Raw genomic sequence first — 15,224 nt, forward strand, 5'->3', positions numbered from 1 at the left:
CTCAGGAACTGGACCAACAATAATAGAAGAATGAACTTATCTTTAAATTATGGTTTCTTGCAGTAATTGTGTAATTTAAATGATTTCACCTCTAACTAGTCCTTCATATTTAAAAGCTGCTGGCACAATGCTAAGACTAATATTTTTTTGTGCTTTTCTATCATTGTTATGGATGTCCGTCTTTTTTAGAGAAAAAAGACTGTTCCTGTTGTGATGTAACTGTGCTTGTGCTATTTCTATACAGGAATCTGGGGGGAGAAGGAGGAAAGGCATATCTGACCTAAAATTTTCTTGGACAACGTAGTCCTGTCTTCACTGGCCAGAAGTCATCTGCAAAGGCAGTTATTTTTTTAGCTTCTGGATGCATTTCACTTCCCTAAATAAGGGCTGTGTCGTTTTGGTTCATCAGTTAATTAACAGGTACTTCTCTAAGAAAAGTAATAGAGGGAAAGGATATGGCTTTGCAGCTCATTTTTGTGTGATGTGCTGATTTTAACTCTTGTTTTTGTACATCTGGAGTCTTCGATGAGACTAAAGCGTGGGTGAGAACTTAAATTGCAACCCTTGATCTGTTTGTTGAAAAGATATCTGTTTTCTATTACCAGTCTTAATGACTATCCTCTACGATTTCTGAAACACTCCAGAAACTCCAATTATAATAGCAGGAGCATTACAATGCATGCAGAGTGCTGCTCTCCAAGATGAGAAAACTTCAAAATGGTTCTAGGAGAATAGTTTTGGTATTTCATTGAGATAATTTTTTGCAAAGCTTCTTCTCTGTAAAGGTCCTACTCCTTGGACTAAGATCCAATGCCCATCCATCCCAGGAACCTTTCTCAAACACTAGCCAGTGGTGCATACTTAGTTTTTGATAAGAGGAAAACAGTGTTGAAGGTTCATTCCTTGGGTTTGCTCACAGTTATTTTTTCATGTTTTCCAATTACACTGGGGTTAGATATACTATGGTTACTTAGCTTTGGTACCTTGCATTGTGATGATACCTTTAGAAGCAGAACTACATAGCTGAACAAAGCTATGCAATAATTAAGCTAAAACAAGCTGGACAACACCATATATAAAACAGGATTAAAACTACGGGACATGAAGCAGGCACCTGGAAGCTGGATAGTTTGGCTGCTGCAGTTACAACAATCTGGATGACAGTCATCTGATCAGAGAGCAAAAGAAACTTTTTGTAGCCACGCTTGAAACCAACATATAGCACCAAACAGATGGACTATAAGACTGCAGCAGAAAGGTATATAAAAATTGGACAAAATGTGTAGTAGTGTCTCCTTTGACTCCCCTTTCAGACTTTGGTAACTTGTGGCTGGGAAAAACGAATTGCTCAGGAACTTTATGAAGTGGAAGTTTTTTCTGAGCCTAATGACCAGCACCAGATTTCCTCCATCAGCACATATCTTTCTCCAGATGCTACCTGAACACTTGCAAATGTTTAGCATTCACAGCCTCCTGCAACAAAGAGCTCTACACTTTGCTCATGCACAATATAAGGAAACATCTCATTTAAATCAAGACAATTCCCCCAATCTATATTTAATATCAATTTTATAGCTGTTGATTCAGACATGAAAACTGATGTAGATAAAACACATGGCCCTGAATGGTCTTCCTCTTCTCCCTACTAAACCCCATTAATCTAAAATAAATTGAGTTTAAGATCAAATAGGGTCTGTGGAAGAATAATATGTTTAGGTCTTGATTTCTGTTATACCATATACCCTGTCTTTTTCTATAACTGAGATCATTAGCCTTATTGGAAAAAATCAGGTGCAAGTCATTTTTTCCAACCAGAGCTGTGAATTTGGTAATAAAAGGGACACATGCATGACTACTTCAGGTAGGAAAGAAGCTCCCAAGCTTAATTATGCATCGACAGCAGACAAAACTAATACTGACCTTCCTAAACCTCATAATGTATTACTGTGACTTTTCGTAACCAAAATATTTGTTCAGCTTTTATAATTTTAATTTTTTCCCAGTCAATGACTAGAATATATTTTATTTTAAAAGATGAGTTTTTTATAGATCCAGAAAATTCCTGTATTTCTCTTTTGTTTAAAACATAAAACTACTATGTAATAGCAAACCCAGGATTTCTTAGCCTATGAGATTGTAATCATGGCAAAATATTTTTTTTCTTTTCTACTTTCTTTTTATTTTTTGTTGAGCAAATTGTCATTCTCTGTTCCTTTAGATATTTTCAAATTTTCAGATCAATGCAATAATTTTGTGAATTAGATAAGATTGTATGATATTTTTTTTTCCTTCTTGCTCTAAGTATATCAGCATGGAAATTATGACATTTCATGCTTTGCTCCTGGGAATTCTGATTGTCTTTTGTGATTTCTGCTTGCACTTAAACTTACTCTTAAAAAATCCACTCTTTTCTAAATGTCTCAGCTGCATAGGTAATGGTCAACTTTTGTTTTGGAGTTTTTGTGGGTTTTTGTTTGGTTTTTTTTTTTAAAGAAACTTGCTTCACTATGAAGGATCTGTTTTATAACTGGATAGTTTCTGTGACTGTATGATTTCATCCTAATTTTATTCATTATTAGATTGCCTTCTAATTCACATAATTTTCTTTATTTTATACATTAAATTTACACATTAAATATGTGTATTATTTTCCAAAATACTCCTATATCTGTGGAATCCTTTGAACCCTCCCACTGTCACTGTTGCCTTTGATTGCTTTCTACTGAGTTGTTGAGGCATTCTCTTGTATTTTTTCATCAGTTTATTGCCCTCTTTTGACTTTCTTACTCTGCAGGAGTTTGCTATTACACTGTAGTTTCATGTTTTAAACAAAAGAGAAATACAGTCCAGACTGATGCTGGACTTTAGACAAATGTTCCAAGCCATGTGTCCAACCTAAGGTCACAAAGTCAATTAAGCAATTGAAGGATTTTTCTTCAGAGGAAAGCTCAAGACTATTTAGTTTGGAGAAGAGAAGGTTCAGGGGGATATAAGAGCGTATAAATAACTGACAGGAGACAGAAAACAGAAAAGATGGAGACAGGCTCTTAGTGCTGCTCAGTGAGAGGACAAGAGGCAATGGGCACAACATGCAAAAAACCAAATACTGCTTAGAAAAAGCTTTTTAGTATAAGGAGGATCAGACACAGGAACGGGTTGCTCAAGGATATTGATGAGACAGCATTCTTGGGGGTACTCAAAACTCAACTGGACACACTCCTGAGAAACCTGCTCTAGATGACCCTCTTCAGAGCAGGAGTGGGGGGTCATGTCGGAGGTCCCATGTTGCCTCAATAGTGAATTTTCTTGCAGCCCTAAGGAGTGAGAAAGCTCTTGTGAAATTGATAAGTCTCTGGTACTTTATTTTTTGAGATCTTGATCTCAAAAAATTGAAAGATTCACACAAAGACTCTTACTGATAAGATGGTGCTCAAATATCTGCGAGATACAAGCTTCCCCACCAAATACACCTTGTGGATATGCAGTCGTGTATCCATCAGCTGGACTGAAGAAAAATTCTAAACCTGGAATATTTTATTGATTAATATAAATACCTTTTCTCCAAATCTACAAGAGAAACATTCCCAACATGAGGCAGGTTTCACCAGCAAGGCAAAGGGCTGGACTGGGTTTGCCAATGACATTTACCCTACTGGTCCCCACTCCTTAGTGCTAAGTAGGGTTAGGCTGTGCTGCCAGCCCATAATCTCTATTTAAGGTGTGACACCGTGCCAGGACCTGACTCAGCCCACACACCCAAAGCCTCCCTTCAGAAAATCTCTCCAACCTGCTGGACTCCAGCACCCTGGTCTGTCACTCATTCAGTACCAGGGGATTTCATGGCCAGAATGCCCTCTTATCCTCAGCAGCAGCTCAGTCTCTCCTTTCTCACCCCAGAAATAGCACCTTCTCCAAAATCCTGGGATCCATTACTCTTGGCAGAATACTGCAACTTGGGTTCTGGAATGTTACCAACTCTTATGACTTTCTGCTGTCAGCTGGGTGATCTTATCAAATACGCAGCTGAATCCATTACCTCACACAGCCTCACACGATTCTGGAAGCCATCTGTGGTTAACATGTTTTTACTGAGGTCACTAAGTGGCAGAACAGAGGTCTGAGAGCAAGCAGTGCCAGCTCCATCTCCAAAAGGAGCATGCAGCATTTATCTATCAGAACATGCTGAAGCTGTGAAAGAAGGAGAGGAAGAAATGCAGGACCTCTGCATGAGTGAGAGAGACTATAGCCCTGGCAAGTGGAAAAAATTATGGATAAAATTTACGTGTGGTCCAAATCTGGAGTGATGTTCAACTCTCCTGTAGTTTTGTGTTTAAGACCAGTCCAATTTAAATATTAACTTGTGATAACATTTCCTAGAGTTATTTTCTGAGTCTAAACAAAACTTTGGCCATTAAATAAATAATACCACAATAATTATAAAAACACGAATCGAGATGGTCTTTCTTGGAGCCAAGAAGACTATGAAATTAAAAGCAGGAAATTTTTTGTCTAGGGAAAATACTTGTCATGCCATCTTGCAAAAACCTATTTCACTAATTGGTTCCAAGCTTTCAAAAAGTTTCACAGAAATCCCAGAATTAACATATATAGACTTTTGTTTGCTATTAAGTATTTTCAGAACTCGGTTCATATATTGAATTTTGCAGGATTGTGCCATTTTTTTGCACTGCCATTTGCAGCTTCTGTTGGGAGGAAGCTTCCTTTAACATAACTATGACAGCTACTGAGGGCAAAATTGAAGCAACACAGAGATTTTGCAAAAAATGTTTTTTATATACACATGAATATGGTTTTCTTGGATATGAATTTACCTAGGTACATTTCTCTATTTCAGCTGCTCATTTTATATTTAGATTTATGTGTTTCTGTTCTGTAGTATGAGTTAACCTGATTAACCTGAATAGTTCAGTAAATGGTTTGTATCTGATTTAATCATTGGAATAATTTTGAAGCATTGCACACTTATGAGTTTCCTTTAGGTGCATTTTTTTTTAACTTTCAGTGGATTGTGCAGATGGAATAAAGATCATAATAAAATGTCTAGAACCAAAATAATTTTACTATATATATGCCTTCCTTATTGAAGGAAGAATATGTGGACTGTGTTGTGTGATTCAGTAGGCTTTGAATCAATAGTCTCGCCCTTTATTCAGGAAACCAACATTTCTTTTAGTCAATTAAATTCATTGGAACACCACTGACCCCAACTGAATGACAACAAAGAATAGTCCATGTTAATAACCAGTCTTTGAGAATAGGAAAAAAAACACAAGCTGCATCATTATTCAATAGAAGATGCAAGAAACCCATTTTGACATAACCTGCCTTTTGTATTTTTTTTATCTCTGCATTGCCTTGCACTGATGCTAATAATGAAACAGCAGCATCAATATTCCTAGTAATTTATGTTATTATTGACAATTATCAAACTTTGAAAAACATGTAAAACCAAATCAGTTTTGTACCCTGAAATTCTTGTTTTAGAAGCCTCTTCTGACAGAGTTCTGCTCTGACAGATTAACTACCACAGTGAAACAACATATGCCATTTACCAATTTTGCATTTAATTCCTTTAATTTTCAGGCTAAAATTTTTTTTAAAAAAAAAAAAAAGAAAAAAAAAAGAAAAAAAAAAGAAAAATTCCAAGCAGTCTTTTCTACAGTAATGTTACATGCATTAGTATGGTTCCTCCTATATTCTCTTTGTGTAGATAACCATCCTCTATATTTGCTAAATAGAGGAAACTCTTCCTTGTTTTTGATTAACCGTTCTCTGAAGAATCTGTCTTTAATTCTGCAATGTTTTTTAGGGGGTAGGGTAAGTAGGGTAATAAAACTCAAGATGAATGTGTAAGGTTGATCAGTATAGAGGTATTATTGTATGTTGTAAGTTATTTATTATCTTATTCTTTGTGCATTCGAAAGCTGTAAGTGTTCTGGCTGTAGTTACATATTGAACAGGTCTTTCCTGAGCTGCCTATGGTACTTGTCTCTAGTTTGTCCAGTCAATTTGCAATTCTATAAAACCACCTGAGTGGTTCTATTGCTTTCCTCCCACCTTCCCTAGATCTCCCACCTGAAAGCAGGTTATCTGGAAGAGCAGGTGATTTCCTAAGTAATGCCACTAAATACAAACTGTCCCAATATGAAAGATGAGGAAATGTATAATTCAAGGCTAATGTCTTGAAACAGAAAATGTATAATATTATAGAGAATTTAGAAACTAAGTAATATTAAAACAGTGAGTGTAAAGAATAGCATGATCAAAATAAGAAAGGCCAAGGTATAAGCAGAGAGAAAACTGATGCACTTCTGGATAATTTTTTGTTTGTCACATGGTTTTTGCAAGAAGACGACTTTGGAAATCCATTCAGCCCTCCATTCAGCTAATAACAGATGGTCCAAAACCTTTAAAAATTTGATCTATATTCTGCTTCTATCTTCAATAAAAAGGTTATCTATGATTAGATGACCAAAGTAGTTACCATATGTGAGGAAATAATCCAAGAAGAGAGGTTACTGAGGTACTTTCAGATAATCTGAATCTCAAGTAGTTCCTTCAATAACCTCAGAACTTTTTAGTAAACACTCTTAAAAGTTTATGGAGGCTGACAGAGGCCCAAAGTTAGATACTGTCTTCAAAAAGGGGGAGGGAGAAAAATTGCACAAGGAATTATAGAACAATCAGACTGTTATTTAGCACCTTAAACAACAATGTTCAACACTTCAGGCAAGTCTATATTTAAAACAAAAGTTAATTTCACCTGGTTCTAGGTGTGTGAAATCCAATTTATTTCTGTAGGAAATTGTCCTAATTTTTTGAAGACCAGCAGTAACACAAAGCTGCCATTATAAGATTTGAAAGAGCACATCCTATTAACTGAATTCAGTAAAATGAATTCAGAAAAATTCCGTAAAAAATAGCAGTCTTCAGTCTTAAACAACAACAACAGCAAACGATATGCATCACTACTGGACAAAGCAATGTTGTTAAGACCCTGGTCACATCAGATGTATTCACACATTGATCTTATGGCAGGGATGGCTCTCCAGAGCAGCCCTAAGCAGGACTGGCTGACCTGAGTTTGGCCCTGCTGCCACATGCAAGCTCTGAAGTGCCACTGAAGCACTGGCTATGTGAAACCTTACTGGTAGGACAACCTGACCTGAAGTCTTAGCTCAGTGTGAGGTGCCCTGGTGGAGCTGGGCCGTGGCAGTACAGCCTCAAGGCTGCAGCAATGGGCAGCTTTGCTGGCCAGGCGCTAACGCGGACAACCTGACCACCAGTGGACTTGGGGGCACAGTTTTGCTCAGGTCAGTTGCTATGGCTCTTTTGTGTGCTTGCTATCTTGCAGGACTGTGGGATTCAGCAGCTTTCCCTGCAATTTGTTTCCTGTGGCTCAGGTTGCCCTACAGCTGAACAGAGTAGCTGAGAGCAAAGGATCTGTCTCTGCTGGGAGCTAGTCTGTATCGCTGACCAGAACACTCATGCAGAAGACAACGGAGAAGGGAAAGTGAAGGAAAGATGTGATGGAGATTGAACCAGAGGGGCAAAGAGAGCAACATAGAAACAAGAGGTTCTCTTGTATGTCCTGTTCCTATTTATCTCTTTCCCTAAGACTTATCACAGATCCCTTGACACTGGAAGTAAGCTGTGATAATACAGAATCACAGAACAATTGAGGCTGGAAGGGACCAAGTTCTCTAAGTTAATCTGCTACTGCAATGTGTAATGCCTCTGGCTCACGGTTGCTTTGACAAGCAGCTGTGGACCTCAGCCTTTTGTTCTGTGTTGTTTTGCTTCTCCAGAGGGGTACAACAGATGCTTAGACACCAGCTGGCTAAGGAACAAATTCTTTCATGTTGTTGGAGTCCCAAGGGTACACAGGAGACAGTTTCTGACAATCTTAAGTGCTAGCTTTGCTTTTGTTCCTCATTTAGAGAAATAAGGCAGAACACATGAAGAGGTTTTTTTCTGAAAGTCCTTTGCTTTTCAACCACAAATTACAGAATTCACTGTACCTTTCTTTTCCCTGAGGCATAGCAAACTTTCAGGCTGAGCCAAGTAAGGATGCTTATTTTCAGCTACCTAGGGTAATTGGTCTCTAAAAACATATGGCATTTCAACTTTAGCAATGACATAATTGTCATTCAGCTGCAATAATGTTCACTTAATTAAATGCATCCTGTGGGGAGAAAAAAAAAAAGTGTCAATATGTTAAATAAAAAGTAGAGCATTCATATTATAAGTTCAAATTCAGATTTGGATACAGCACAGTTTCAATTACCTTATCCATATATAGAATGTTGCAGTCATTATCTACATGACAGTGTGGGGGTTTTTTTCACTGGGCCACTGCCTCTGTCTAGAGATCTGCTCTAAGAACTGGTGAGGGTTTTAGACATTAAGGTGTGGGACATTTCTAGCTGAAGTTTGAATTGAAACATGCAGGTTACTAGTTTGGAGAGAGAAAGTAGAGCAGGGGAGTCCATCAGCCGGACAAGAAAACACAAGAGCCCAGTGGAAACATATGACAGAACTGTAGCATCAGAATTGTAGAATATGCTGAGTGGAACACCAGCCTGATGGCACCCCATTCATTGTAACTCTTCGTGCCTGATCTGTGAGCCACTTGCTCACCCATCACATAACATGGCGATCCAGCTGTATGCTGGATCTTTTGTCCAGAGGAATACTGTGAGACACATCACAGCTTTGCTGTGATATTTTCTCATCTCCTTCATGAGATATAAAGAACTTTGCTGAAGTCCAAAAGGAGTACATATAATAGCATTTCTAGATCAACGAGGTGGCCTACCCTGTCGTAAAAGGAAATCAGGTTTGACAAGTAGGATTTAAGCTGTGCTGGCTGTGACTGATTACTGCATTGTGCTGTAGGTGCTTTTCAATACTTTCCAGAATAATATGTTTCATGATTTTACTGGCCACTGAAGTGAGACTGACAGGCCTGTGGTTTTTGGGTTCCTCCTTCTTGCCCTTTTGAAAATTAGGACAATGTTCACCAACTTCCAGTCAGATGGGACCTCTCTGGATTCCCAAGACTGCTCAAAAATCATCAAGAGAGGATTTGGAATGACATCAGCTAGCTCCTTGAGGATTCCTGGATGAATCCCTTAAGGCCCTGTAGATTTTTAGGGATCCAGCTGGAGCAGCAGATCCCATAAAATTTCAGAGCTGACTGGAGCTGATCATTCTCTCAGTCATAGTCCTCCAGCTCAGGGCACTTGTTCCATCATCGATGCAGAGGACTAGAGACAAAGAATGCATTAAATACTTCTGCCTTCTCCATGTCCCTGTTTGGGAGGTGACCATCCTCATCCTCTAACAGGCTGATTTTATTTCTACTCTGCCTATTGCCATTAATATATTCAAATAAACCCTTTTCTTATTTTCCCCTACACTTTTGGCTAACTTCTACTTCAGCTGAGCTTTGGCCACACCAATTTTCTCTCTACAGTGGCAAGCAGCATCTCGGTATTCTTCCCATGTCACCTGAAATTTCTTCTACTGGCCTTCCTTTTTTCTCACTTCTAAAAAAGATTCCTGTTTAGCTGAGCCAGCCTTCTGCCTCACACGTTTGACTTGTAACATCCAGCAATTGCCTGCTCCTGTGCCCTTAGGAGCTGATGTTTATATGTGATGCTTCCTTTAGTTACCATGTTACTTTCTCTTGCTCTGCTGTTGAAACACCTTATGTCTGGTCTTTCAGAAGGGAGTTATGCTTATCCGATTGTTTTGGAAAGGCATGAGATACCACTGGGCAACCTTTGGGTTAATTAAGTTTTTGCTGTGCAATTATAATTTTATTTCCTGAGAAATTGCATGAGAGTAATATAATGAGGAATTAGCTGTTACAGGCATAAGACCTAACTGAAATAACAAACAAATTGCATGATCATCATGGTAAACTCTTTTGAATGGCCGTTCCTGTTCAGGTTCAGGGAGGTGGAAAGCAGTGGAAAGCTATTAAAGCAGAATCAGCTGGGGGAAGAAGACAACCACTTCGACCATCTGTATTAATATACTGTCTAAGTTTCAAATGATTTTGCGAGGATGGTTGTTGTACACATGGAACAGAGAACTTTCTTCATTTTGCTTGTTCAGATCTTTTGCATTTTTGTGATTACTTACAGGATCATGGAATTATTCTTTAATTTTAAAGAAGTGTATATGTGATACTGGTCTTTCCACCTTTGAGAGATTGAAACACCTTCAAATACCAGATTCTGAGATCTGCTTTTTCAAGAGGTTTTATGTTGTAATTCTGGTTTGGCTCTTGATTTTTTTTAAACTCTTTATGCTTATCTCACTATATATGTCTGTGTGACAGTGAGGGTGGCCAACTCCATGATTTTTGAAGTGACTGCAAGTAAAGCCTTTTCATGTTGCAAAAATTCTCACACCCACCTCTACTGACTCCTTCCCAGCAATTAATTCTGCCAGAATGTTCTCCCCACATAGATTTGTCTTCATCCTTCAATCTTACCACTGCTGCTTTTTGAGAGTTTTTCACCCTCTCTCTCCCAAAACAGTGGGTGCGGTTGTAACTTTCCACTTCTCCTTCATGTGTTCCTCCTGCCCCAGAAAGTGCTTCAGGGGAAGGAAGAGTGAAAAACAAGCAGCTTTTCTTCCATCCAGCCAGCTGAGAGGAACAGGGGGTAGGAAAGCTCAAGTCTCATCCCTTTAAAAAAACTGAGGAATCTAAGAGGTGCAAATATATGGACAGGGCTTTGGAGCTGTACGTGCTACAGGTTTTTCTGCATTGTTACACTCCTGGAGGAGGACCTATCTCTTCTTTTTCTGGACAGAAAAATCAGTGGCATAGAATTTAGGTGTTAAATATAAATTAGTTCACAGTCCATGTAGTTTTGGTCTATATCATCCTAGTTACTTGCCTTCTCTTCCACCTGATTAATGGTCAGCCCTCTATTCTACGTCTGTCATTTATGACAATTTATGACCACTTATGTCAGCTCCAGTTTTTCACCTTTTGCAGTAGCATAGTACTCCCAAGTCCCTCTTGTTTCTAACATTACTCCAGTCACCAGGAGACACCCGTGGGACATTCAGGCCCATTAGCATCTGTGTTGCTCTGTTCTCTTCCTCTCCTGGGAGCGTTTTGGCAGCCTCCATGAGTTTAAGGATGTGACAAAGCAACAACAGAGGCTGGAGGGTAGATCAGAGAGGGCAGAGACCGACTTAACCTGTGGGGAGGGACATTCAGGGAAGCAATGGGCTGGGGATGCAGAACTGCCTGTAAATGCTGTGCATCACAGATATGTAACTTTATTGTGTTAGATGTCCAGCATCTTTCCAATCCCTGCTTTGGTAGGAATTAAACAAATCCTTCGGAACATGGTAAACTGGGGAAAAATGTGTCATGCTTCTTTCTAACTTGAACGCTCGTCTTGACAAAAATCGACGTATGGCTTCTAAAAAGGGGATTCCGCCTCCGGAAAAGGTACCCAGTGAAACAGTCCTGCAAGAGCCCTCCGCCCGTGGGAGCAATTCCAAATCAATCTCCAAATGTCTCTCCCTCCGGCGCCGGGAGGTGCTGCCACACACCCTGGGGAAGGCAGCGGCGTCCCCGCGGGAGCCGGGCAGGGCCGGGGCGGCCGGGGGCGGGTCGGGAGCGGCACACGCCGCGCTCTCCGCCCCACGGCTACCGGCGGGAGCGGCACCTGCGGCGGCACCGCGCCCCTCCGGGCGGCGAGGGCTCCCGGCCCCACGCGGGCGGAGGCGGGGGCAGGTGGCCCGACCCCGGGGGCATCTCCCGGCGCCGTTGCGGAGGGGCGCGGGGCAGGGGCTGCTTTCCCGGTCGCCCGCGAAGGCACCTCCCGCTGCCGCCGCCGCCGCCCCGGGGCGCTTACTCTGTGCGGGCGGCCGCTGCCCTCCCCGGCGAGGAGGAGCGCGCCTGCCGCCCCCGCCTCCGGGGGAGCCGGGCAAGGCATGTGCGTGCGGGGTGGCGCCTTCCGGAGGCGCACCAAGCCCCGGGCGGGCTGCGCGGCGGCCGCGGCATCCCGGCGCACCGTGCCCATGCCGCCGCCGCGGCTCCTCCTCTCCGCCTCCCGCGCGGGAGCGCGCCCCGCTCCACTCCCCGGCCGCCTCCTGCAGCAGCGGCGGCGGCGGCTCTGAGGGAGTTGCGCGGGCTCTGCCCGATGTGGCAAGAAGCGATGATGATGAGGAGGAGACGCCGCTACCTGCTAGAGCGGGCAGAGCAGGCGGGCGGCGGCTGCGGGGCGAGCGGCGAACAGTCCCGCTCCCGGGACTGGCTCTACGAGTCCTACTACTGCATGAGCCAGCAGCACCCGCTCATCGTCTTCCTGCTCCTCATCGTGATGGGCGCCTGCCTAGCTCTGCTCGCCGTCTTCTTCGCCTCCGGGCTGGTAAGAGACGCCCTGCCGGTGCGGGACCCGCTCCATCCCCGGGTTCCCGGGCATCCCCGCTGCCGCCGCCCGGCATCCCCTCTCCTGTCGCCCCGCTGGCATCGCCAAACCCGGCACTCTCAGCCGAGGCGGACGGGACGGGGCGGCCGAGAACCGGTGCTGCAGCTCCTGCGGCGGAAAGTTGGTGGCCGGAGGCGCCGAGGTGGCGGCGGGGGCCGGGGAGCCCCCGCCCGAACTTTGCTGCCCGATATTTAGAGGCGACGCTGGAGCAGCGGCCGCGCGGCTGATGGAGCGAAAACTGAGTCAACAAGCGCATCGAGTTTAATTCACTTAATTCCTTGGCTCCGCTCTCTTCCAACTGGCGGCTTGGCCGTGGTGGCCTTTGTAGTGGCAGGGTTTTCGTCGCCGCACAAAAATGCAGTCGGTACCTGTATCTGAAGTAATATTTTTAGTGCAAGTAAGCAGGGGCTGTGCCCCTCCTTGTGCTAGCCCCCTCCATCCCCTATGATATCATTTTCTAGCGTTTGACCCATTTTCTCAAGAAAGCTTTTGGGACAGCGCAGCCTTCTTTTTTAAGGAAGGTGAAGTTTGGTTGGTCGGATGTCTTTTTTGCGTGCTCAGTGTGGGGTTTCCAGGCTTTAGGAAGAAAAATGTGTCACAGCAGCAGGTGACAGTCGGTATCAGTTTATCTTCCCTGAAATGGGTGGCGTTTTGCCCTTGCAAAGGAAAAGCTGCAGAGGGCAGTAAAATTCTTGGTCCTTTTCAGAGTTTTCCTGCTGTTAATGATTAGAGGCAGGCTGTTGGCATTACTGTATACTTCTGAAGTAAATGGGTGTTTGTGTGGTCTCAGACTTTTCCCCTCCCTTAAAAAAAAAAAAAAAAGAAAAAAAAGAATCTTTTTATGGTCTTCTGGAAAGCTGAATGTTTATTCAATAGAGCTAGTTATCTCTAAAGGCAGGGATGAGCAGGTCGGTATAATCAAATGGATTCTCCTAGAGGCACTGCAGCTAGTGTTTGCTTATCCTGCTTTCTTGCTTGACCAAACTTTTGCCTTAAAACCTGCAGGAACTGCCTGTGGGATTAGCTCAGCTTTGAGTCGATTGGTGGTTTATTTCCTTTCAGTGTTTGTATTAGTTGTATTTTAAGCTTTTTGTTCAACCACTTCTACGAAATAGAAAACAGTTGTAAAAGTGAGGCCAGTAATGGTGATGCTTCATAATTCAGTTGTTTAATGTCCAAAGGTTTAAATTTTGGAGCTCTGTGTGCAAAATACAGGTTTGTTTGCTTATCTCTTTCTAGTATGTTAATGTAGGTGCTTGTCCACCAGGGCTGAAGGGACTGTTGGAAGGTGGAACTGGAAGTCTGTCAGGCAGAGATAGCTGTGGAGATGTACACTGTACATGCCCACAGTCAAGGTGGCAGAATTTGGGCTTGACAGTGTTTACTACTAAATTTTGTACTTTTCAGTTGTGGTATGGTCTGCAGCTTGTTTGCAAGTTGCATGTGGTTATTTTGGTAATTTCATCTCTTGAGGTAAATCATTTGCAGTAGTGAAGGTGGCATAAAACTGGACCCAGATGGAAGGACTGCTGAAAGTTATGGAAACAAAACTGTGAGCTGGCTGAATCTTGCCAGGCGTTACTTCTTCAGAAAGAGTGAATTTAATAGTTCAGTCTGCATTTGGAATTCCAGACATACCGGATGAGGAAAAAAAATGCTTTTAAAACCCTTTTCCTGAGTCTTTATCTTCCTGTAGCTAACAACTGGATGGGTGAGTGGAGAAAGAGGTGGGCTTCATCCAAGTTTCCAGTCGACAGATGAAAGTGACTTCAGGCAGAGAGAAAGCTTGCCTATGTGGGACTTCCAGCCACAGGATGCTGGACAAAATCCTTAGGAATCCTGCCCAGAATTTCACCTAAAAGCACTTTATTGTAGTCTAGTTTCTGGTTGCATTTGTGATTAAAGTATTCCTGAAAGTTTAGATCTGCTTCTCCTGTGTCTGAGTGAAAGATAGATATAGAGCTGTGGACTTTTAGTCATTTTTTGTGCCTGATGATATAAAAGGGACATGTGGTTAGGAGTATCTGAGCCACAAAATCTGGTATTAATATTCTTATCTTTTATCTTGCACAGCTTGTACAGGTGTGTTTGTTTTGACAGAAGATGTAATTTTGTAGAGAAGGCCCAGTGGAAGTAAAGTGGGATAGTTCTGTGCAGATCTGTGCTATGCATCTGAAGTTAAGGGAAATATTTCTTAACAGTTGTTTCCTTTAGATTTTGTACAAAGCAGTTAAGATTTCACTGAAAATTACTTAAGCCTGTTGTGGAGAAAAAACTCCAAAATGACTCACTATAACAGTTTGGATTTCTTGCTTGTGCTTCATAGAACAGCTTAGAACATGGAATGTGGGATTGGACATTGTTAGGATGGATATTCATGAAGTGTGAACCATTTTCATGTTCTAAACTGTCTTAAAAAAATTGGAAACCAGTGGAAGTGAGAGAATGCTTTCCTTCTATTTTAATGTTTTATTTGGTTGTTAAAATAGATCACTGTGGTGTCTGAGTTGCCTTTTTTTGTGTTTTTTCATGTGACAAAGTATTCTTAAGTGTTCCCAAACAAAGCCAGCCACACAGGGGATGTATTTTACTTACTCAGCTCTTTCAACCTGTCAGAATACAAGCTATAGCTTTCCTGATTTCAGATGAAAAATTTATGAAAGCTGTTGCAAAATTACAGTAAACAAGATTACTTACAAAGTGTGCCTGGAAATCAGATTACTTTTCTTTCAGACA

The 15,224-nt window shown here is 41.9% G+C and overlaps 1 protein-coding gene across 1 annotated transcript in view; it reads left to right on the forward strand.

The window, feature by feature from the left end:
• The first annotated feature begins 12,196 nt into the window (after positions 1–12,196).
• Positions 12,197–15,224, forward strand: part of ADCY2 (adenylate cyclase 2) — a 206,987-nt gene continuing 203,959 nt past the window's right edge. The window contains exon 1 of the mRNA XM_041411780.1: positions 12,197–12,428. Within this exon, the coding sequence (XP_041267714.1) occupies positions 12,201–12,428 (228 nt within the window). The 5' untranslated portion in view covers positions 12,197–12,200. The remainder of the gene's footprint in view (positions 12,429–15,224) is intronic.

The sequence above is a fragment of the Onychostruthus taczanowskii genome, unplaced genomic scaffold, assembly GCF_017590055.1.
Source record: "Onychostruthus taczanowskii isolate IOZ18803 unplaced genomic scaffold, ASM1759005v1 scaffold37, whole genome shotgun sequence".
Taxonomy (NCBI): Eukaryota; Metazoa; Chordata; class Aves; order Passeriformes; family Passeridae; genus Onychostruthus; species Onychostruthus taczanowskii.